A 25,790-nucleotide genomic window follows, 5' to 3' on the forward strand; every position below is an offset into this window, starting at 1 on the left:
ATATGAAAATTTTTATCCATTTTCATCAACTCCATTATAATTTTTTTTTGTTTCGACACTAACAAAGCTGAATACCACAATTTTTAATTAAAAGAAAAATTAAACCAAAAGGAAATGCTTTTTATGTTTCCATTTTCTGAATAACTTTCTTAAAGTATCTTAAACAAGCAGGGAAATTGTTTCCATACGTGTATTATTGGTGACAAGTTTTTCTCTAAATTTTAAATAAAATTTAGATATAAAAAAACTATGATAGAGAAACGAAAACAAACAAATTTTAGAAGATATTTGTCTGGTCAAGTTTTCAATCAAGCGTACAATAACTGTTATATAGAGGAAATTTTGTAAAAGAACTGAAAATATTTTCGGATATTTTCAAATTATGCAAAAAACGGAATTTATTTTAAGATTAAAAATCTAATCAAAAAATGCTTTAAAACCTGAAACTGTTTTATTTACTGAGCTTTTTCTTTGTTTATAGAATAAAATAAATAATAAGAACATTTTAATTTGTGTTTCATTATTATGTTATTTTAATAAACGATTAAAATATACGATAGATATACTTATAAAAGTCTATAATATACATATTTGTAGGCTTTAGATATTTTTATTTTAATAAAAAATCGATTTATTTTTTACATCAATTTCGGAAATATTGAAAAAAACTAAATAAGAGTTCCAGCTTAAAATAAAATCCAATTATAATCTGGAAATTTTCAACAAATACATTTGGAATTTTTGTTCGCAAAAACAAAAAAAACGGAGATTTACTATAAAAAACAATATTTTTACTATAAGCGTGACATTTCATATTGAAAAATACGTTTTTTCATTAAAATGTTTCATTGAAGTTTCCACTTCAAAAAGATATTTAAAATAAATTATAATTATATGTACATAAATATCAAAAAAGTAAAAGTCCTCTATAATTTATGTAATTTTTATGTTTATTTCATATTTAGTGCAGCAATTACTTTTTGTTCAACAAATTTTCTTATTAAAGTGCGCTACTTATAAAATTTTTAAAATATAATTAAAAGTATTCTTTGACAGTTTACTTGTAAAATTATTAACAGAATAAGAATAAAATACACAATGAAATTAATTAAACAATCTTTTGTCTTTTAATTTTAAGTTCGTTATTTCTAAATAATAAAAATATGTACTTAATCCACAAAGATACTCTGTACTATTTGGTCTTAACTAATATATGTAGCTTCCAATTTGGGTTTTTTTTAAATCAATGAAAACATAAAATTTCAAGAAACTTAAAACTTTTTCAAAGTTTTATAGTATAATATATGCTAAATTACTGTTCAGATGCCTTATTCAGCAATTTCCTGTAACCGACCGTTTCTCTGCGATAGAGATAAATAAACTATTTTTAGGGAGTTATCTGTTTACCAGTATCAAACGAGATCATCTCAATTTCGAATGAACAAGCCTTGATTTATAACTCAATTTATTTTGGAGATGAGATGAATTCATTAACTCTTATTTATCAACTAAACCTTCGGCCGATTTTCCAATAACTTTTACATATAAAAATAAATTTTCAAAATACATCTGACGGACGTCTGATGAAGTTTTTTTTCGTATCAGATTTTTTTTTATATTTTTAATTTTTGTATGTACATATACATATACATATATATTACATATGTATATGCAAAACTCTTGTATTATTTTTTATAATCATAAATTTTAATTAATTTAAATATCAAGTTCATATATGTAGATATATATATATATATTTACCCAGGTACACGTCATCTTTGCAAAAATCAAATTGGATTAGGAAGCTTTACGTACACGTACCTTCCTTTTATTAAGACTAAAGAGAATGCAATAAAATTAAATAAAATATTATAAAAAAATTAAAAAACAAAAAAGTTTTGACTACAAAATCGATGAAAACTTTATAGCTTTTTTTTAAGAGTTAAAAACCCATATGAACGATATTACGACATTATTATTATTATTATAAAATATTATACTTATATTAACAAAATGTACCTAATGAGTTTTGTGCATTAATTTTACTCTATAAGTTTTATATTTTAATATACAATTTTTTCAAATTTTATAAATACTACATTAAAATTTATAAATAATGTATTACATTATTTTTTTACAAACACTTTAAAAAATCATTTACGAGTATTGTTACTTATTGGGTTTGATTTATGCATTAATAAACTTAGATCAAACTAAAGATTTGTAAAGCAGCGCTTTTCCCTTGTTCGAGTGCTTCTAAAGTAATCTACTATCTATTCTACATTCATTCCTAAATTACATTCATTCATATTCCAAAATATATATATCAAATATTGCACACATTCAGAACAAGCAAAAGAAAAAAATTGAAAGAAGCGTTAACATATTCGTTAAATTCGATGGTCAAGTAAGTGCTAGTCAAGTTTCTTAAAATGCTTGTAGCTCAGAAACGGTTTAAATCTAACACTATGTTCCGAAGAAAAATTTTACTCATTTCGACCCTCTACCCGATGGTATATTGCTCCTAACTTGTTGGTGAGTCACCCTGTATATGTATGTTTATATATACTTATATATTATACATATATTATATTTATACATAAAAATATTACTTATTTAATATATGTATACATGTAGTAATATAATGAAGAGTAACATAGCAACCATAATAAACCACATTTTCTTGGATTCTGTCAATTCTCCAAGGATATATTAAAACAATTACCCAGATGGGAAAAAACTATTTATATATTTACTTACAACATATTGTACATAATATATAACAACATTACGACAAGTATATGGGGAAGTGTTTCTATTTTAAAATATGTATATATATGTATTTATATACACGCAAACGGAATTTATATATACACACATAAACTCGTATATACCAATGCTCGTATACACGAGTATACGTAAACAGACTCGTATATACGAATAATTTTTAAAACTGATATGCAGTGATATCGAAATAGTGTGGTACACAAAATATTAATATTTTTTACATTATAATTTCGTTGTTGTCAAGCTTTACATTTGTTGTCAAGAAATTTGTTGAAAACGCTCACCTTATTGATTGCAAGTGTGTCTAGGACTTAACAAAATACATCATAAATAAAGTTGGGTGTTTTAACCAACTTTAATTATAATGTAATAAGTGCTATAACCAAACCGAAATTGCTTGTGTTATAGCATATTCCCTTTTACAAGAAAAAAGCTGCTTTAAAAACAATCTACTACATTATTAATGCTACACATTTTCATTCGTATGTCAAAATATTTCAAAGCTCGCATACATTTAGGATGAGGCAAAAAAAGCTACCCTTAGCTTTCTGCATAAATAGAAATTTGAAAAAGCCTGCGATTTACACAGTATACGGAGCCAAATATTCGAACTTTGCAAGTTTCAGGAGGCGATAAATTGTGAAGAGAAGTAGAGGTGGAAAAAAATTGTTTTAACGAATTGAACTATTTATTAGTGTTGAAAGGCTGCTAAAATTTAAAACTCCTACAACCTGTGGCTTAGAAGAAAAACAATATCAAAAATGTGTAAAAAACAGATTTTAGATAAAAGTAAATTTTAATAACCATTTTGTATTTGAGCTCAAATGTGGTATGTCGAACCAGATGAAGCCAGCCACTACTTTTTTGCGTTTGAAAAATTTGAAAATAGCATAATATGGTTTGGCTACAATAAATATTTAAATAAAGTTGGGTAAACCAATGGTTTGTATTGTAGCCCTTTTCCCTTCAACAAGTGAAAATACTGCTCTGAAAAACCATCTATGTATACCTACCACACTATTTCAAGTGGAGGTGGAAAAAAAGGAGGAAAAAAATTGAAAGAAGCGTTAACATATTCGTTAAATTCGATGGTCAAGTAAGTGCTAGTCAAGTTTCTTAAAATGCTTGTAGCTCAGAAACGGTTTAAATCTAACACTATGTTCCGAAGAAAAATTTTACTCATTTCGACCCTCTACCCGATGGTATATTGCTCCTAACTTGTTGGTGAGTCACCCTGTATATGTATGTTTATATATACTTATATATTATACATATATTATATTTATACATAAAAATATTACTTATTTAATATATGTATACATGTAGTAATATAATGAAGAGTAACATAGCAACCATAATAAACCACATTTTCTTGGATTCTGTCAATTCTCCAAGGATATATTAAAACAATTACCCAGATGGGAAAAAACTATTTATATATTTACTTACAACATATTGTACATAATATATAACAACATTACGACAAGTATATGGGGAAGTGTTTCTATTTTAAAATATGTATATATATGTATTTATATACACGCAAACGGAATTTATATATACACACATAAACTCGTATATACCAATGCTCGTATACACGAGTATACGTAAACAGACTCGTATATACGAATAATTTTTAAAACTGATATGCAGTGATATCGAAATAGTGTGGTACACAAAATATTAATATTTTTTACATTATAATTTCGTTGTTGTCAAGCTTTACATTTGTTGTCAAGAAATTTGTTGAAAACGCTCACCTTATTGATTGCAAGTGTGTCTAGGACTTAACAAAATACATCATAAATAAAGTTGGGTGTTTTAACCAACTTTAATTATAATGTAATAAGTGCTATAACCAAACCGAAATTGCTTGTGTTATAGCATATTCCCTTTTACAAGAAAAAAGCTGCTTTAAAAACAATCTACTACATTATTAATGCTACACATTTTCATTCGTATGTCAAAATATTTCAAAGCTCGCATACATTTAGGATGAGGCAAAAAAAGCTACCCTTAGCTTTCTGCATAAATAGAAATTTGAAAAAGCCTGCGATTTACACAGTATACGGAGCCAAATATTCGAACTTTGCAAGTTTCAGGAGGCGATAAATTGTGAAGAGAAGTAGAGGTGGAAAAAAATTGTTTTAACGAATTGAACTATTTATTAGTGTTGAAAGGCTGCTAAAATTTAAAACTCCTACAACCTGTGGCTTAGAAGAAAAACAATATCAAAAATGTGTAAAAAACAGATTTTAGATAAAAGTAAATTTTAATAACCATTTTGTATTTGAGCTCAAATGTGGTATGTCGAACCAGATGAAGCCAGCCACTACTTTTTTGCGTTTGAAAAATTTGAAAATAGCATAATATGGTTTGGCTACAATAAATATTTAAATAAAGTTGGGTAAACCAATGGTTTGTATTGTAGCCCTTTTCCCTTCAACAAGTGAAAATACTGCTCTGAAAAACCATCTATGTATACCTACCACACTATTTCAAGTGGAGGTGGAAAAAAAGGAGGAAAAAAATGTTTCAAGGAGGTGGAGGTGGAAAAAAATGTTCTTTTAACGAAATGAACTCTTTATTAATGTCTGAAAGCTGTTAAGGTTTTGGGGGGTTAATTGTGTAAGTTAAGAAAAATAATTATATTTTTTAATGTCATGGAATTTACCGTTAGCTTTTTGCGTTTATAAAAATTTGAAAAACCTTACAGTTTTGCAAACATAAAGCGCCGAAAATTCAAATTTTACAAATTTAAAGAGGCGATAACTTGAGAGGAGGTGGAGGTGGAAAAAAATTTTCTTTTAACGAAATGAACTCTTTATTAATGTCTGAAAGCTGTTAAGGTTTTGGGGGGTATAACGTTTAGAGGGGGGGAGATGGGTAAAAATTATGTTCCATGAAAATTAGTTTTTAGTAGAGATCTATGTACATATAATATTGCAGGTTTCTATCTTCAAGGGTGTAGAAGTTTTGTAAACAGACACACGGACAGACGGATGGACGGAGTGAAATTAATAAGCACTTTTTTTCAAAAATTTTTTGGAAAAGTGCTAAAAATGGCATTTTTAGGGTTTTGTGGTTTTTAAATTTTAGAGAAGGTTTATCTTCACTGGTTTAGAATTTACGTAAACATCTTCACGGACGAACGGACAGAGTAAAATTAATAAACACTTTTTCCAAATTTTATTTAGAAAAATGTCAAAAGAGTGACAAAAGAATTCATTAAAATTGCATAAAAATTTATTTAGAAAAGTGTGAAAAGAGTGACAAAAGAATGCATTAAAATTGCAGTGATGTTTCCATATAAAAATAAATCTTCATAAATTTAACTAATAGTGTTAGGAGTTCATTGCCTGATAACAGAAATTTTATGAAAATTAAATATGAATTAATCACGTGATCATAAAAGTTGCATAAATAAACGACAATAAACATTACAACAAGGGATTGATTCTCGTGATTTGCGATTTTTCCAACGTGTTTATTCATTACATATTTATTAAAAATATGTTTTGTATTATTGCACTACTGTATATATAATAAGTAAACTTTATATATGTATACAAAGTTTGTTATTATTTTTCTACCAAAATTACTTATTATATTACTCTTTTAATAATTTCAAAAAAAAAAAATTCATAGTACTCGTAATACATTTAAAAAATAAGTTTTATTTACGTCAATCAAGGAATAAATAAACGTATGTCCTTGAGATAACAATATTTAATTGTACCCTATGTACGTATAAATATTTGTTTTTTAATGTACATATGTATATATTTTATACACTTATACATGAGTGTTAAGGATATCATATGTATACATATTTGTATAAAAAGTCCGCATTATATTTTTTATTAGTGTTAATAATAACATTTATTTTAAATTGCACATAGATACATCTGTTATATTTGCTGTGCTGGGTTGTTAGAAAATGGTGTCAAAGCTGTCTTCGGATATTTTTGTGGAGTTGTTTAGGGAAAAATTTGTTGATGTAATTATTGCTTTACTTGACAAACGCTACGTATGGTATAAAAATTATGTATCACCATGTTGTACAGGATGTTGTAGCATGTCGAAATAATAATAAAAACTAAAAAAATTAGCGAACTTAGTTGAGATTATTAACGTTTTTGAGGTAATTAACGCTTTTCGCAAAATTTTTTGTTTTTAACTCAAAATTTCACGTTTAAGTAATTATTGCTAGAATTCGTTAATTTCTGACATCAACCTTTAACATTACCGTTATGGAGATTTGTTAGCTCCAAATACCGGCGCAAACAACACGTTTCTCTAGCTTCAATCGTTTCGCGACTTTTATGGTTATTCTGAATCAAACTCTGAGAGCTTCGACACCAGTGCCGGACTACACTGCTATAAATATAATACTTTAAATTTATATAGTTCATTAAACAATTCATTTTCAATTACTACTGGAATTTTTGTCTTTAAAATTGTTTTTGTCTTAAAATAGAATGAATTAAAAATAATTGTTGTAAATAACTATTGTAAATTAATTATAAACAAACAAAAAGCTTATCTTAAATTCATTACTTCTAGTATCTTAACTATATTTATCTATCTGTATTTAGATAATTATTTTTTTATAATTTTTAATTCATAAACATAAAATTAAAAACTTATTTATTCAAAAAATACACAAGTTACATTAGCATTATCGAAGCAACTTTAAAAATTACTAAAATTCAGTATGTTTTTTGCCTATAATAAATTTGCAATATTCTTTTTTATTTTTTAAATTTAAAAGCCTGCCAATTAATTTAAATTTATTGTATAATAAATGAAGAAAATGCCAAATAATTAGAATCCACAATTAATTTTTGTAATTAATAATTCTAAATACTGGAAAAGCGCTATATTAATTGGATTGTCAATAACTGTACCGAATTTTCAGAGTGTCAATAATTGTACCCGTTACACTAGTTACATCAATGGAATTTGAATCAAATAGCACCTACGCCTGAATGACTTGCGTTTGACTAGTGTACTAGAAAAGGTTCGAAATAATCCAAGTAAGCCAAAATAGCACGATAAGAGAATTTCCAGAGTATCAAAGGCACGTTGAGCCTCACCATTAAAATAAAAAGCGCTAAACTTGTGGCGGATATCATTCCCTGACATATCAAATCCTCATGATTCGAATTTATAACACTTTCACCTAATGTATATTTCACATGAACCTAAATTCATATCTATATACAATTTAAGGTAATATATATACATATATATATACATACATTATCCTTTATTTCAACAATTCCTTTGTATTCAGAATTATATTTTCATTTTTAAACTCTTTTTTCCTAATTTTATTTATCTCTCAAATATTAAGAAATATTATGCTCATAAACTGCAAAACCAATATATAATTTTTTAATTATATATATATATATATATATATATATATATATATACATTGTGATTCAGAAAGGTATACAATAACATATACCATTGGTTAGAGGGTCGAAAATGGGTAAAACTTTTGTTCCGGAGTAGGTGCGAAATCTCAAGGGTTTTCGAGATACAGGGATTTTAACGAATTTTCACGAAATTTCTAGTTATCTAAGCTTTTTTGATTATAACTTCCGTTCCGAAAAAGATAGGAGCTTCCAAGAAACAGTTTCTAAAAGGTCCTGTGAAGGGCTTAAAATAAACATCTTGCTTGATTATGTATTTTGTGTACTTTCGGAATACCAATTGTTCGAACTTTAGGAAAAATCAAATTTTTCCCCTTTTTTATTTTTTCAGTTTTTTCTAATCAGATAATTTCGTTCGAAAAATTTTAGAAACTTCGAATTTTTTTTTACAGAATTTTGGTCACTCTCCCCAACTTTAATTTAAGCCACTAAGTGCTGAAAATTTTTTATGGTACAGAAGATATAGCACGAAAACTATTTCTATGTCAAGAATTTAAGGGCCCTAATAAAATGTAGCTTGAAGCTCCTCCTATATATAATTAAAAAATTATATATTGGTTTTGCAGTTTATGAGCATAATATTTCTTAATATTTAAGAGATAAATAAAATTAGGAAAAAAGAGTTTAAAAATAAAAATATAATTCTGAATACAAAGGAAGCTCCTATCTTTTTCGGAACGGAAGTTATAATCAAAAAAGCTTAGATAACTATAGAAATTTCGTGAAAATTCGTTAAAAGCCCTGTATCTCGAAAACCGTTGAGATTTCGCACCTACTCCGGAAAAAAAGTTTTACCCATTTTCAACCCTCTAACCAATGGTATATGTTATTGTATACCTTTCTGAATCACCCTGTATATATATATATATATATATATATATATATATATATATATATATATATATATATATATATATATATATATATATATATATATATACATATATATTAATTTACGTGCCAGATGATAATCATGTCGTCAAATCAATGCAATTCCTTAAAAATTATGTGCAGAACTTTACAGAGTTGGCCTATATTTACCGACCGTATTGTGTAAACAATAGGTAGGTTATGTGATGGCAACAAATTTTGCATATCGAGTTTTCGGTGGGAACGTACTTCTCCATAGTAGGGAAGTGTAAATAAACTATTTTTAGCAACCTGTCGGTCTGTCGGTCTGTCGGTCTGTCCGTCTGTCCGTCTGTCGGTCTGTCGGTCTGTCGGTCTGTGTGTGCACGCGTGTATCTCAAGTTCGGCTGAACCGATTTTGATGAAATTTTATATGTAAGTTTGTTTCCACCATGGTACGGATCGATCAACTTTTGGTATATATCAGGCCTCGGGAACTGCACTTTTTAGCGGGCCTGTTTTACATTTTTGAACATTTTGAAGAAAATATTCAACCGATTTACTTGAAATTTTATATATAAGCTCAGCTCGACCGTCCGCAAAAATTCGTATATTTTGGAAAAAATCAGGCATCGGCAACTAGACGTTTACTACGGGCCAAATATACACTTTTGTGTATATAAAGAGAAATAATCAACCGATTTCATTGAAATTTAATATATGAATTCCTCATATTAAACTATTAAAGCAATGAACATATAACTTTTTTGGAAAGATCAGGGCTCGAGAACTGATTTGCGGGCCGATTTTACATTTTTCACCATATCCACAGAACAAATTGATGGAATTTCTTGAAATTTGATATTTGAGTTCTGGTTGTTACCGAAACTAACTGGCGAGCATTTCAGGGAATTCGAGTAGCACAAAGCGAAACTCTACTAAGAGCCAAATTTACATTTTTCTAAGTATGTTAACTATAAGCTTACTAATGTCCTAAAAATTGCAAAGAAGTATTTAACAGACATTTTTATAATATTCTGTAACACTTTCACTTAACTAGACAATGCACAATGCGGTCGGTTATGTGCTGACCACATCAGATTTTTTTTTCTATATAATGAGTACATTTGAATTTATGTATATAACTCTTGAGACAGTCCCTAGATAGAATATAAAATATGTACATATGTGATCTGTTCTATGTATAAATAAAAATAAATTTCATTAAAAACGAGAAAAAAAATATAGTTGACCTTGTCAACTCTGTGATACCCGTACGAATTTGTTATCCTATGTGCAAATAAAGATGCCATAACTGACTATGGGGCAGACTATGACTTTAAGTTGCCGTATTACCATATTAATTTATGCAAAATTTCAGTACTGTGTGTTTTTCAAAATACTGTGTGTGCCAAACTACTATTTAAGTTGTATGGCAGCTACCAGAAGGAGCCAAGAAATTTTAACGAATTTTATCAAACAAATTAGCCCTACTAATATATTCGCTTGTGTGAAATTTTAATACCATAGCTTTTATAGTTTCTGAGATATAGCCAAATAACTTTTGAAGTTGTATGGCAGGTACCAGAAGGAGCCAAGTAATTTCAACGACTTTTATCATACACATTGGCCCCACTAATATATTCGTTTGTGTGAAATTTCAATACCACAACTTTAACCGATCATGTCCAATTTAAATAGGGTTCTGGCAGAATTTGACGCCGATCAAAAACATACACTTGAGTCTATGTCTAAGACCGTTATTTCTTAGCGTTACAAACGGTAAGGCAAATTTAGTATACCCCTCGAACATACGTTCGTACGGGTATAAAAATACAGTAAAAACATCTATTAATTTTTACCTTTGTAACGATGCCACCTTCATATTCTAACTAGTTTGGGTATTTCTGAAAATGCAGCTCTTATGGTTAGAACTGCAAATCTTTCAACGCTTTGTATACACATTAAAAGTAGAGATTTCAAAACTTTATAATTCTAATTTTAAGAACTGTATCTTCAAAAATATTTGTATAGCCGCGGATCTACGTTTTGTTAAGTAACTGCTCATTAGACGAACAGTAGCCAACAATATGACGATCTGAATATATTTGCTAAAAATTCTTTAAAGCTTCTTTTTGAGGTAACCCATACAACGTGTTTGCGGGCTCCTATTCTAGACCCGAAAATTCTAATTCAGTTCTTTGAAGCTTTTCACCCTAAACTTTGAACTTTGGAGCTTTTCACCCTAAACCTTTGTTTCTATTCTACCTCTCCAGTTATTTACAGGGTGCTTATCAGAAGGCAAAAACATCTATAATATTTCGCAAAAAAATAAATATGTATAGCAAGAAAACTTACAGAATATCCAAAGGTAATTTTACAGAGCAGTCCCTTAACTGATCACCACGACGTTTAGCGGTCATCACCAATTCAACAAAAGAATTTTTTGTTGTGAATTATGTTCTTTCTTTAATGTTCTTTCCATATTAGATGAGCAGTCAACATAATTCCAGCATATAAAAACATTGAAAAATCGAAATAAAAAAACTCGTATATAAAAACTTGAATATCCTTTTACATGCTTCCGATTTTTTTTCTACTTTTTATAATGCACGACTTTGTTTTTTTTGTTAGATGTATCCTTTTAATTCCTTTCCTCTGTTAGTTTACAAACTCTTATTATTCAGTTTTGTTTCAGTTTTTCCTTTTTGTGTTAGTTTGAGCCTTTTCAATAAAGTTAAAAATGCCTACATATTTCATTTATCTATACGCCAGTCTTTATGTTTTTTTTATTTTTGTTTGCTCTTGTATATTTCGAAATATTCTTTATATTTTTTGTAATATTTGTATTATGTGTACATATATGACTATATAACAAGTATGAATTATTATGCTTCAACAGAAGAAAGAAGGAAATCAAAAGGGCATCAAAACAAAGTAAAAACTCCAAGTAATAATAAAAATTTGTATTTAACAATATGTATAAGCACACGTAAGATTTTATTGATGAGAAGTTTTTTTTTCGTTTAGGTTATTCTCAGAATCTTCTTTTGAAAAGAGTAGTTTTATTATTTTTTCATATTAATATGAGTATAGATGAATTCGTCTTTTAACTGATTTTTATTGTTTATTCTTGTTCTCTTGATTTTTATTATTGTTTGATTCTCTTGATTTATATTTCTTGATGATGACTACGACCCTTTTGAAGAAATCGATCGACTACAAATTTCGTCTTTTTTTTCTATTCTTCTATCAGTCTAAACCAATTTAACGCCAACGTATGCAATATAACGGAAATTCGTTTTTTATGTTTGGTGTTGCTGTTTTTTATCAGAAGGTATCAGATGTTCGTGATACCTTCTTATGTATTTCGTAAATTATGTACATACGTTATATACGAGATTTTATTATTTATTAAGATAATGTAGAAAGAAGTATGTTTTTACTACTTTTTGCGGGCTTAAAAAACAAATAGATTTAAAACATAGCAAATTCAATTTAATTGAAATTTAATTAAAATTTAGGTGGGCTGTTGATAAAAGATGCTTTTGACCTTTTCTTATCTTTTGAAGATCGCTAATAAGATAATTAAAGATAAACAAGATTTTTGTTTTATAAATTTGATTCGATAAAATTTAAGATATAATATATATTTTCTTGCTTTACTTTTAAATTTTGTTTTATTTTGTTGGTTTTTTTAATTTAATTTTATTTATAAATTAAAAATCATTATTTTTAAGGATTTTTAGGTTTTTTTACTTTGTCTAATTTATTTAACTTTGTTTTTAAATAAATTAAAAAGTTAATTTAAAAAGATTTAACTGTGTCATATTTTTTTTACTTTAAACAACAGATTTAGATGCTATCATAATTTACTTTTATTATTCTTTTCATTATGCTCTTCTGATCCTATTTTGATATATACAAAATTTTCATTATAAATAATTTTTTTGTTTCAACATAATATAATGTTTTACTCAACAAATATAACGGGGATTTCACATTCGAAGACTTTCCCTTTTGTTTTTACCTACTTATGTGGCTTCCAGTATTATTTGAACTATTTATGTAACTTTTGATTATTTTCGTCTTATAAATTTTATATAATATATAATACATGTAAAAGCTTTTATATGTACTTAATTCATCTTAATTTTTAACAATCGAAGAATGTATATTTCTTTCTTCTGATTCTGATTTTATATTTATTATTATTTTTTACTCATGCACTAGGTTACTTCATGTATGCAGTTTAAAAAAAAATATAACCATATTAAATTTTTATATTTTTGTTTTTTGTTTTGTTCATTTTTAATGATCTATTTAGATTACTTGCTGTAGTTTTCATTATAATTGATTTATTTTCCTTTTCTTGTTTATTTATATTTCATTATAATTCTTTTTCAAGCATTCCTAGAATAATCAACTAAAGCAATAGCTGTTCGTTTCCATGTTGAATACTTATTGTGAGTTCTGAATTCTGCAAACGAATAAAAAAAGTAAATTAAATTATTAGTAGGCGAATATTAAAACAAAAACAAATTATTAAAATATTTTATTATTGCACAATTATGTAGTTATAATTTTGTTTAAGTTGCTGCTTGTTATTATACTCAAATCTTCGTGTAAGGTATATTAACTTTATCCGTATCTGTCTGTTCGTCTTCATCAACTCAAAAACAAATAATGTAAATACCAACAAACATTCACAATTTTTCCTTTTCGGCCTAGGATGGCTGCTATTGTAATTGGATCAGTTTAAAAAACAAGTTTAATATAACTCCTAAAGCTAAATCAAAATATTCGAGAAAATAATAAACCTAAGTGCATGAAATTTAGCAGCCATGTAGCCATTTACAGTGCAGATATACCTTTAGCGTCATATTTTTGACATTGTTTTAGGTTTATCGCAATCCAAATCTGTAATCAACAGCGTTTGTATATATGCCAGCCATACGGGATTCGACAAATATAATAGACTCATTATAGTGGTGTCGCATTCACTATTTTCCTCTGTTGAATTATCATTGAATAACAACAAACCCCTTAAAAACATGCATTTCAGAAAAAGTGTAAAACTGTAAAAAATAAGCATTAAAAATAGGGTGAACCTATACTTATTACAAAATCCGTTATTTTTCTGGTATAACTCTTATAAATAACTAGAACCTTTAGGCCCACAATAGATTGCAGTCAAAATAATATAGATAAGTCAAAACAAAATGATGTATATCCGACATTTCTTTTTTTTTCGAACAAAAAATATTTAACGAAACTTAAATGAATATTTTTTTTTGTACTATGTACACATATGCAATTACATATGTAATTATATATGTATATGTAATTACATACTTATTATTTTTACTACGTTTTTATTAACTTCGTTTCTTGTTTGTTTATTCAGAAATAAGAAATTTTTAGAAATTTTTAAACTCAAAAAAAAGACTAAATGCAGTCTAGTGGGATACTGTTGAAAAGTTCTGAAAATCGATTCTACTAGAGTCCTACTTGAAGATCGTTCATGTTAAAGTCCTAGCCCTTCTAAGAAGACGAAAATTGAAGGACCTTATATAGTGAATTGTGGCACAGCTGAAGAGATTACGGTGTGTTCTGAACTTTAACCCCTTCGGGTCAAATCAATAAAATGGGTCGTTAGGTGAAAATTGAGGTTGTAAATACGGCTAGGTCTTAAGAAGGCGAAAACGATCAAGTGGAGTACCGTTGGAAAGGTTTCGCTGTGCTTTGAACTTTCACGGGAAGTCCCTCAATATAGAGAAATTTTTTGAAAGTTTCTACAAAAAAGTTAATGAGCCTGGTCCCCTAAAAAGACCTGGGGAAGATCTGTAGCAAAAGGGTTGTATATTTAGGAAGTAAACTTTTTCAACCTGGTCAGGCATACGCCGCATGGAGCAGAACTAAATCTCTAAATGGATTAAAAATAGAAAAATTAAATTGTCTCCAAGTTACAGGTTTTTTTAAAAAAATACTTAAATTTTTTTATCTGTGTTTGTATTTTGTCCGATTTATTTGTGTTTAGTCTAATATGCATCGTTTACAAAAACAAATAAAATATTGACTTTTAATAAAAACTCTGTTCAATTCAATAAAATACTATTGGACACGTGATTGTCAAGTCTTATGAATCTAACTTTATTATTTTTCTCAATATTTAAAATTAGCTTTTGGAATTTTATGGTAGTTACCCGAGACTCTTAAGCCATTCCCAAAAAAATTTTCAGGATATTTGTGACCTATAATTAGACAAATGACTGTCAAATTTTTCTTTGGAAATGTTATATCCCAGCTAATATCCCAAGAAAGGTTTTACCCATTTAGAATTTTAACAATTTTACAAATACATTAAACTTAGTTTTGATAGTATTTCATGTCCTTACTTTCGTAAAGATTTGTCCGACTAACAAATTTAAAGTGTAATGGTTTTGGATAGGGTTTCCTAAAAGTTAAGGAACTGATGTCCAACTTTCTTGGTGATATCTTCAGCTTTATACTTAGGACGGGGATATTACAGGGGCGTCGGGAGACTACAATAAGTCAGAAATGGCTGCGGTGGGTGAGGGGGGTCCTTCTGCACCACTCTAAAATTTTTATGATAAATCTATCAATCTATTTTGATGATAAAAATAAAGCTTTTGCTTAATATAATTTTTAAAATTTAAAACGGAACTTTCGTAGAGAATTTCATACAAATTTGTTAGAAACGATCATTCATCTGTACCTGGAAAACGTCCAGTACCTCGAGTACAAATATCGAAATTTTTCAATTTGTCACATTCATTAAGGAAAAACATTAAAAAAAAACATTAACTTTAAAAATAATAATTATAAAGCATAAAAAATTAAAGTTAAATTCAATACTTTAGTTATATCAAAAAAGGTTACATTACAAATGTTGAAAATTATAAACATTTTTATGATTAATTAAAATATTTTATGTATACAAACGTTTAACTTAAACTTTGTGTTCAATGAGTTTAAAAATCTCATAAATATTGTGAGAAATATTAATTTTAATTCTTCAAAAATTAGAAACAAAATATTCAAAAATTAAAAAAAAACTATAATTAACACTTTATTATCTTTAAAAAAAAAAAGAAAACAGGTTTCTAACCTAAAAGCTCTAAAAAGTCACTTTTTTCTGTTTGACATAAAATTTTAATAAGAGAAAACAGCTTTTAAGGATATACTATTTAATACCAAAGAATAACTATATGTATGTAGTTCTTCCGAGGTAAAAATTCTTATTAAGGAATTATAAAAGCACAAAAGGAAGCACGAGTACTTAATACACTTTATACTCCCAGAATAAATTTAGGTTACCATGTTAAATTAAACAAGTTTTTATTTATGAACAACATTTTGAATAATAAATAAACTCCATGAATAGCAAGTATATTATCGCCATCATAATAAACAAAATTATAATTATACTATGTTGACATATTATGGTCAAAAGATTTTCCCATCTAAGTTTAGGTTAGAATTCAAAAAGTGTTTTAGTTTTTAAATAAAAAGAGTGCAGAGCAGAAAGTAAAATTAGAAAGGAGTTTAAGAGATTTTCACATTTTAAACAACTACAAAACTTTGTAATTTAAAAAGAAAATTGTAATTAGGGGAAAATTTTTAATTTAAAAACTGCAATAAATAAAGAAAAGCTTAAAAAATTTTTTATTTACGTATTCTGGATATAAAATTAAAAAAAAAAAATTGTTATGCACATTGCTTATTCATTAGATATTAATTTTTTTCTCGTATCAGATTAATGAGACTTTACACCCCACGTTTCTTCAAGATAATCGCATGGAATATGGTGTGTGAAATACCCTAACAATAATGCATAAAACCGATTTTATAATTTTATTTTAAATTGGCTGCATAAAATTTTGTTTAGTATATGTGCAAACCCAAAACCGCACTGTCACCTCCTAGTGGTGGGCCGCGGTAATGGCGAAGGATAAAGGGGTGATTGAAACGATCAAAGTTACGTTCGTGTCGTGGTCATGTCTCGCGGCAAGCCTCTTGTTTTGTGAGTTTCAGCCCTATATCTATACGTCAGCTGACGACAGGCGTCCCAAGTCAAGGTGGAACAGCATATGCCGATGACTGCGTGGCTAAGGGGGAGCTTAGTCGTTAGTATGCGGACTCTGGATACCAGGCGCCCTCCAGTTTAAACGAGCCTTCCCATGGTATGCCGGGCTCTGCCATGGGTGACTTTACTTTCCCGCGCTACTCGTGGGACCAGAAATGGGAAACAACAACAACGATAACAACAGTGGCAGTTGCAACAGCAACGGCAATACTAAGGACAACATACAACCACTTAGTGCTCAAGGGTCTTCGGAACCAGAGCTTCTCTTGACTGACGCAGAGGAGGAACTCCTTCTCACGCCAGTGGAGGAAAAGGCGGCGCCTCCGATGGAGACGGATAATCAGAATCCTCTTGGACCTATTATCCAAAAAACTGAGGAGGGCCTGAAAAGGTTGGACATCAGGGGAAAAAAAACAATATTTCTCTGGTGCATCCAAGCGGCGTATCGCGGCTTATATCAGGGATGGCATGTCCACAGAGGAAGCTCGCAGATATGAGAAGGAAAGGCTGGAAAAGCTGAAAGCCTGCGGATCGGGTGCTGTGGCCGACCATCCCCAAAAGAGGGAAAGGTCGGAAAGCAACACCCCTGATGCTTCCTCAAAGAAGAGGTCGATGAAGGGCAATGTTGAGGAAAAGGTCCCTGGGAACATTCCTCAACAAAACCCGAAAATGACTTCTTATCGGGATGCAGTAGCACAGGTCAAGGTGGCCATCACTCATAGACTGCATCCAGAGGAAAGGCTATCCGAAGTCCAGATGGAGAAAATCAAAGTAGCCATCATGGATGGATGAAATGGATAGGGTTGTGGACTCTCATCCACAATTCACTGCAGCGTACCAAAGGACGAGACAACCGTCAGTCTCTCCAGGGACAAATTTCTAAGTAGGATAGGGAAGCAAAATCCCAGCCTCAAGATAAATTCCTGGAGGGTGCTGAGGATGGATAAGGAAAAGGACGGGGGCTGCTCCATCACCTTTTCCGTGGATGATTCCGGATTGGAAGATCTACGGAAAGCGGAGTTCCGACTTTTCCTGAATTTCTTCCGTGTTACCGTTCGGGTTAAAGGAAGAAAATCCTCTCAAGGTGCTGGCGGCAGGGCAGGACAAAATAAAAAACCAGTGCCCACCGCGACAACGACGAGCACTTCAGGCCAACCAAAAGAGCCAAAACTCATTGGAAAGTCTGAAGTCGCTCCGAAAATGGCGGCAAGGGAAACGGAAGGACCATCGACAAGCACGCCAAATACAAGCGTCCCGGGGGAACCAAAAGGGCTCAAGCCCATTGGGAAGCCCGGAACTGCTTCCGTATTTGCTGTTGGAGGGGCTAGCGTGGCACCTGGGACGGCAAAAGAGGCTGTAGCAGGGCAGGCGCCCACCAAGATGTGTAAAAAGGCGGCAATGGGAGGTAAGGCTCATGTAAAGCCTTTGTCTAAAGGGCCAAAGCCCATAGACAAGAGCCGGAGGAAATAATATGGCTGTGAGGTGCATCCAAATAAATCTACAGCATGCTAGGGCATCTACTGATGTTCTGGCTCATAGATTTATGAAGGATCACCTCGATATCGCTCTTATCCAAGAGCCTTACATAGTGAAGGATCAGGTTAAGGGCCTAACAGGTGAGCTATTGTATGATAATACAACTGGGGGCAGGCCTAGGGCTTGCATCTTGTTTAGTAAAAGGCTAACGTATTTTCCCATTCCAGATTACTGTTCTAAGGATCAAGTAGCTGCGTTGGTGAAGGTGAAGTCCTGCGGGGGTTGGACAGAGTTCATTGTGTGCTCATCCTACCTCCCGGGGGACTGTGCCCACCCGGACGAGCAACTGAAGGATCTAGTGGACTTTTGCGGAAGGAGGAACTTCCAACTTATAATAGGAAGTGATGCCAATGCCCACCACACCGTCTGGGGAAGCAGCAATATAAACAAAAGAGGTGAGTGCCTACTTGAATTTATATATAGCAATAAATTAATGATTATGAGTGAGGGCAATAGGCCGACATTCATAAATGCAATTAGGGAAGAGATCCTTGACATCACCCTTTGCACTGAATTTATCGGCACTAGGGTTAGTGGATGGCATGTCTCAAATGAGACATCCATGTCCGATCATAGGCAGATTAGGTTTGATATCATGGTCTCCGGGGGCCTGGCAGAAGAAATTTATCGGGTGCCCCAATCCACAGATTGGAGTCAATTCGAAACGCTCCTCATGGATGGGATTGGATCCGTTCCTGCTTCTGTCAGAACGGTGATGGATATCGAACTGGCCAGCGAGGCCCTGACGGCGGCTATTACTAATGCCTATCACGGGAGCTGCCGTGCTAAGCCGAGGCGGAGCAATAGGAAGTGCCCGTGGTGGAATGAGGAGCTTTCAAGGCTTAGACTAAAGACCAGAAAGCTATTCAATAAGGCCAAGGCGTCAGGTTCGTGGGAAGAGTATAAGGACTCACTCACAAAATACAATAAAGAAATTAGGAAAGCGAAGTGAATCTCGTGGAGGGCGTTCTGCAAGGGCATTGATGAACTCCCCAGCAGTGCGCGTCTTCACAGGGTGCTTTCCAAAAAGTATGCTAGCGGGTTGGGCCTAATGGAACGTCCTGATGGCTCCATGACTGAGAACGGAAAGCAGATTCTTCGGAATCACTCAAATGCAGTCATCGAACCAGGGGCATCCTGGCCCAGGAGGGATGACTGGCAACGATCCCGTCTAGTCTTCACGATGGGCAGGATTAGACGGGCTGTTTTCTCTTTCAGGCCCTTCAAATCTCCAGGTGATGACGGGATATATCCTGCATTTTTGCAGAGGGGTTTCCAACATATCGCTAGAGTACTGTTGGAAATTTTCCGTGCCAGCTATGTGTGGGGTTACATCCCTCAGGCATGGAGGGTGGCTAAAGTGACGTATATTCCGAAGGTGGGTAAGCGACCAAGCAACCACCCAAGGTCTTTCCGTCCAATCAGCCTTACTTCTTTTCTATTGAAAGCAATGGAAAAAGTGATTGATAGATTTATACGGGACGGTGCGCTGGGAAGCAATCCCTTGCATGAATCTCAGTACGCCTATCAGTCGGGAAGGTCTACTGTACTCGCTCTGCAGAGTCTGGTGGGGGTCCTTGAAAACTCACTGGAAGTACGGGAGGTGGCAGTTGGCTGCCACCTTCCTTGATATAGAGGGAGCTTTTGACAACACCCCATATCATGTCATCTGTGAGTCGTTGCACAAACGAGGGATTGATGCGACGACTAGCAGATGGGTTAATCGGATGCTACAGGATAGGATTATTAAGTCCACCATAGCTGACGATATACTCTTCATTTCCGCTGCAAAAGGATGTCCGCAGGGCGGGGTTCTTTCGCCCCTCCTGTGGTCCATTGTAGTGGATGATCTAATCGCTGCTCTCAGGGGCTCCGGGGCGCGTGTCTGGGGATACGCTGACGATGTGGTCTTCGTCGTGCGGGGAAAATTTGAGAGCACTATTTCTGATCTTCTACAGCAAAATTTACGTGTTGTGGCAAGGTGGTGCAAAGGCGTTGAGTTAAATATAAATCCAAGCAAGAGCACTTTGGTCGCCTTCACCAGACGCAGAAGTAGAGACAGATTAACGAGCCCAATTCTGTTTGGTGAACGTATTAGTTACTCGGGGGAGGTGAAGTATCTGGGAGACCTGGGGAATTAGTCCCAGAATAGCACTGTGGCTACATACGGCCCTTGCTAGGCCCATTGTCACCTATGCGTCGATTGTATGGTGCCGTAAGGCTCAGCAGGCGGGTGTGCGGGCCAAGCTGGAAAAGCTACAGAGGCTGGCCTGCCTGGGAGTGACCGGGGCGATGCGGACGGCTCCCACCGCTGCATTGGAGGTGATGATCGGATTGCCGCCACTGCACCTCCATATATTGAAGGAAGCTCGGCTGGTGACTTACCGACTTCTCTCTGGCGAGGACGGGGCAGGGCTAAAGTTGACCCACAGAACTCACAGAGACTTCATTGAGGGCGATCCGATTCTAAGAATAACCATGTCAGATACCTGTCTGCCGCGGTACAACTTCGACCACAGGTACAGGGTTCTGTTTCCCGATCGATGGACGTGGGATCGGGGTGGTCCGGTAATTAGGTCGGGTTCGAGCGTGTGGTATGCGGACGGGTCCAAAACGGAGTCGGGTGTGGGTTCGGGCGTATACGGTGTCCGCTCGGACACGCGTATATATGCAACTCTTGACAGTGTTCCAGGCCGAAATACATGCAATAGAGGTCTGTCTGAGAATCAATTTGGAAAGGGGGTATAGAAACCGCACCATCTATGTGTTCTCAGACAGCGGGGCTGCACTGCTAGCGCTCCGTTCAGCTCAGGTTACATCCAAGCTGGTCTGGAGCTGCCTTGCTGCACTTATGGAATTGGCATCGGAGAACAGAGTGATGCTCATTTGGGTGCCGGGCCGAAGTTGCCGATGAGTTGGCGCGGAGGGGATCTGGGGCTGCCTTTGTGCAGCCGCTGCCTTTCTGCGGTCTGCCTTCTTCCGCCGTGGGGGCCAGGCTTGTCTGCCTACTCGCGGCGGAATGCGGCCGTCACTGGCGGGACATGAAAGGGTGCCGTCATGCGAAGGTGTTTCTTCCGGCGTGCTCCGGCGGATTCGCCGCGGAGTTGCTGGGGATGAGCAGGAGCCGGGTTCGCACTTTCTTCACGGGGCACTGCCCGGTGAAGTACCACCTGCATAGGCTGGGGAAGTCGGGCTCCCCCCTGTGCAGATTTTGTGGGGGTGGCGATGAGACCGCCGTGCACATTCTCTGCGACTGTCCGGCACTGGCTGTTCGGCGCCGCAATTGTCTTGGACATGGGTCCCTAAGTGTTCGGGAACTGTTGTCCAACTCCCTTAGGGATATCTCCGGCTTTGTGATTGGGACGGGGATATTATAGACGGGAGAGTGGGGTGGCTACAATAAGTCAAAAATGGCTGCGGTGGCTTGGGGGGATGCTCCTGTCCCACTCGGTTCCCTTAGAATCTACAATCTACAATATGTGCAAACATATGTATTTTTGAGCAGTGCCCTTGAATGATGAGGTGTATTCATGATTATGATATCGATTAAAGAGTAGAAAAATTAAATTATAATTTCATTCTTTTTACTTATTTTTGGTATACTTATGTAGTTATTACACATAAATGCATTTAATTGAATTATAGTTACTCTTTAATATTAAAAAAATCGTCAAAGATATAAATAAATTATTTTCTTTTGGCATATTGTGTTACAAACTTTATACTATTTCTGTATTAATTTTAATAAAAATATTTGATATACGTTACCTATTTACAATTATATTTAGGAGTTGAAGAATCTGTATTACTCTATGATTTGTAATAAACATTTAATATTTTGAATATTATAATGGCAAGACTAACCCATACCGCAAATTATAAAATATCTTTCCTTTATTCTATATTTATTTTTCTTTGTTTTTATGTTTATCTTTAATATTGGCTTTTTCTATATTGTTGTTCGAATGACTCAATTTTTTACATTTAAAATTTTCACCTGAGCGCATTCTATTAAAAATGCAAATTGGATCCATTAATCAGCGTATACACTAGAAAAATGAAAACAACAAATAAAAAAATAAATGAATGATACATACATATATAGCAAGGAAAGAAAATAGTAGGCAAAGAGCGCAAGAAGAAGAACAAAATTTTCTTTTTTACCTCCACAAATATATCGCTAAATTTTTAAAAAATTTTAGTGAAAGAAAAACATTTTTAACTTTCCTCGAGCTCATTTATTCTTATTAAGTGATTTTCGAATATCAGTTACAGTTGGGTAACTTTTTTTTTTAATTTTTAAAATTTGACTTGGCAAAATTTGAGTTTTCCTGCTTGCTTTTTATATAAGCGTATACACATAGTCATAATAGCTATACATATGAAAATATATAAAGGGAAATTTTTATTTTATTTTTACTTTTTTTATGAATAATAGCTTATTATTGAAGAATGGTGATAATTTAATCATTGCATTACCATTCAAAATCACTTAATAAGCTTTACTTAAAATGAAAATTAAATTTATTTTCTTTTCATCTTTTCTTTTAAGAAAAAAAAAAGTTGGGTCAAAGCAATGATATTCCATTACTAAAATTACTTTCATTAATATACGAAACTATTTCAAAGATTGCACACATTTGAATACAATGAACAATTTATGCAGTCTTTGAAATAAAGCAAAAATAAGTTTAAAGAGGTGTTAACATCTCTTTATTTAATATTCAATTTTATATATTTTTATTCAATTTAATATATGACAAAGTTTTCAATAAAAATAATAAAATTCAGATTTTTTATCAAAATAACGGTTCTTAAAAATATTAACGGTTTTTAGAATGATAGTGCATTAAGAAATTGATAGTAGATGATAAATATAGCTTTTAAAATCAATAAAAATCAAAAATAATGTAATTTTTTTGGCTTTTTACATTTTACTAGGGCCCTTAAAATCTTGACATAGAAATGGTTTTCGTACTATATCTTCTGTACCATAAAAGATTTCTCAACACTTAGTGACTTAAATTAAGGTTTGAGAAAGTGGCCAAAATTCTGTAAAAAAAAATTTCAAAGTTTCAAAAAATTTCGAACGAAAGTACCTGGTTAGAAAAAACTGAAAAAATAAAAAAAGGGGAAAAATTTTATTTTTCCTAATGTTCGAATGATTAGTATTCCAAAGGTATACAAAACACATAATCAGATATATTTTAAGCCCTTTACTAGACCTTTCAGGAACTGTTTGTTTGAAGCCCTTGTCTTTTTCGGAACGGAAGTTATAATCAAAAAAGGCTTAGATAACTAGAAATTTCGTGAAAATTCGTTAAAATCCCTGTATCTCGAAAACCCTTGAGATTTCGCACCTACTCCGTAAAAGTTTTACCCATTTTCAACCCTCTAACCAATGGTATATGTTGTTGTATACCTTTCTGAATTACCCTGTATATAAAAAATTGCATACATTTAGCATGAACAATCTATGCAATCTCTGAAATAAAACAAAAAAAATTCAAAGAGACGTTAACATAATGCTCGAATTTGAGGGTTCGTTGCGTTAGAAAAATAATTAATTTCAATGGCATGGAAATTACCGTTAGCATCCTGCATTAATAAAAAATTGAAAAAATTTGCAGTTCCGGAATTATAAGGTACCAACAATTAAAACTTTGGAAATTTCGAGAGCCAATAAATTGAGAGGAGGTGGTGGTGGAAAAAAGTCTTCTTTTAACGAAATGAACTATTTATAAGTATCTAAGAGCAGCTAAACCTAAGGTCTAGAAAAAAAAGATATGAAAAATCTGAAAAAAACTGATTTTAGGTAACGGTAAATTTTGACGACCATTTTGTTTTTGTAAAGTTCAATTAAAGCATACGGCGGTAGCAGAAGTCTGCCACTACTTTTTTGCGTTCGCATAGTTTAAAAAATGTTTCTGGTGTTGCTACAATCTTACTTAAAAAATGGAATTTTTAGGACTTTGATGGGCTATAACTATTAGAGGGGGAGAGACATGTAAAAATTTTCTTCACCGGAAATAAGTTTGTAGTAAACATGTATGTAGATGTCAGATTTCAGCTTCCTGTCTTCTGAAAAAAATGAATTTTACTGTAACAAAAATTTTTAAAAGAAAACGAAAATAGTTAGTTAAAAGGGAATATTGCTTATTTATTAAAATAAAAAGAATTATTGAAAAGATATGAAAAGGTACATAAACACATTATATATTTTATATATGTTGGAAAAGGATTTGAAAAGATGTAAGTTTGAGCAAATTGAAACTTGACTATAAAATGTAAAAACAGGTCCTTTATATGGTGTACATCTACATACCACTTCAAAGGTAAGTTGTTGAAATTCGATAAAACTCTTTCACTTTTGGGAATTGCAGTGTATGGGTGGTTACTGATAGTGCCTTGTACTTTGTGGCGTCATAGCCTATGATGATGCAAGAAACTTTTGTTCTACCAATTTGGCCAAAATGTCCTTTAAAGACATCGAAAATCTTCAAATATAAAATTAAAATTGTTTTAAATACGTATATTTCTTAAGCCAATGAAGTTATCAAGGTAACTTTTATTTGATAACATAAAATTTTTCTGGATAAATTTTATTAGAAAAATTTTATAAAAAACCTATTGGATGAGCTAACTATTTCTTGAGTTAAATTTAACACCAATTTGTTAAGATTTCTAATAGTTTCTAAAATATCTATTTTATTTAGTTACTTAAACAAAAGCTGTCAAAACAATTTTACTAATTCCTTAGTAAATTTTCTAAACCTCAATTAATGTAGATTGAAGTAAAATCAACTAATTTAACCTAGTTCTTTTACCTAAGTCAAAAGTCTCTTGGCAAAAAGATCTACCCTCTAAAATGTTGCTTTGTTATATAATTTTACTTCACCACATTTTATTCAAACATACAGCTGCGATTATTATTATTCTAAAAAACCATAAACTAAAACAAAATTTCATTCCTCATCTCGGATGCTATAATTATTTTTGTTATTTTACAATTATTTACTTTAATACATAATATGTGCATATACGAGTAAATAGGTCATACCCCA

At 32.0% G+C, this 25,790-nt stretch overlaps 1 protein-coding gene across 8 annotated transcripts in view; it reads right to left on the reverse strand.

Annotated features, from left to right (window-relative positions):
- Positions 1 to 25,790, reverse strand: part of LOC129607393 (heparan sulfate glucosamine 3-O-sulfotransferase 5) — a 60,719-nt gene that overhangs the window by 23,690 nt on the left and 11,239 nt on the right. For 5 of the 8 annotated variants that reach the window (XM_055518382.1, XM_055518381.1, XM_055518379.1 and 2 more), the window contains exon 2: positions 11,439 to 13,560. In XM_055518382.1, coding sequence (XP_055374357.1) covers positions 11,439 to 11,503 — 65 coding nt within the window. In that variant the 5' untranslated portion in view covers positions 11,504 to 13,560. Of the gene's footprint in view, positions 1 to 11,438; positions 13,561 to 16,212; positions 16,232 to 22,494; positions 22,776 to 25,790 lie in introns of those variants that run through there. The other 3 variants (XM_055518383.1, XM_055518380.1, XM_055518385.1) reach the window with 2 other exon arrangements.

Source organism: Condylostylus longicornis, unplaced genomic scaffold (assembly GCF_029603195.1).
Source record: "Condylostylus longicornis isolate FDR11 unplaced genomic scaffold, ASM2960319v2 ptg000027l, whole genome shotgun sequence".
NCBI classification, from domain to species: domain Eukaryota; kingdom Metazoa; phylum Arthropoda; class Insecta; order Diptera; family Dolichopodidae; genus Condylostylus; species Condylostylus longicornis.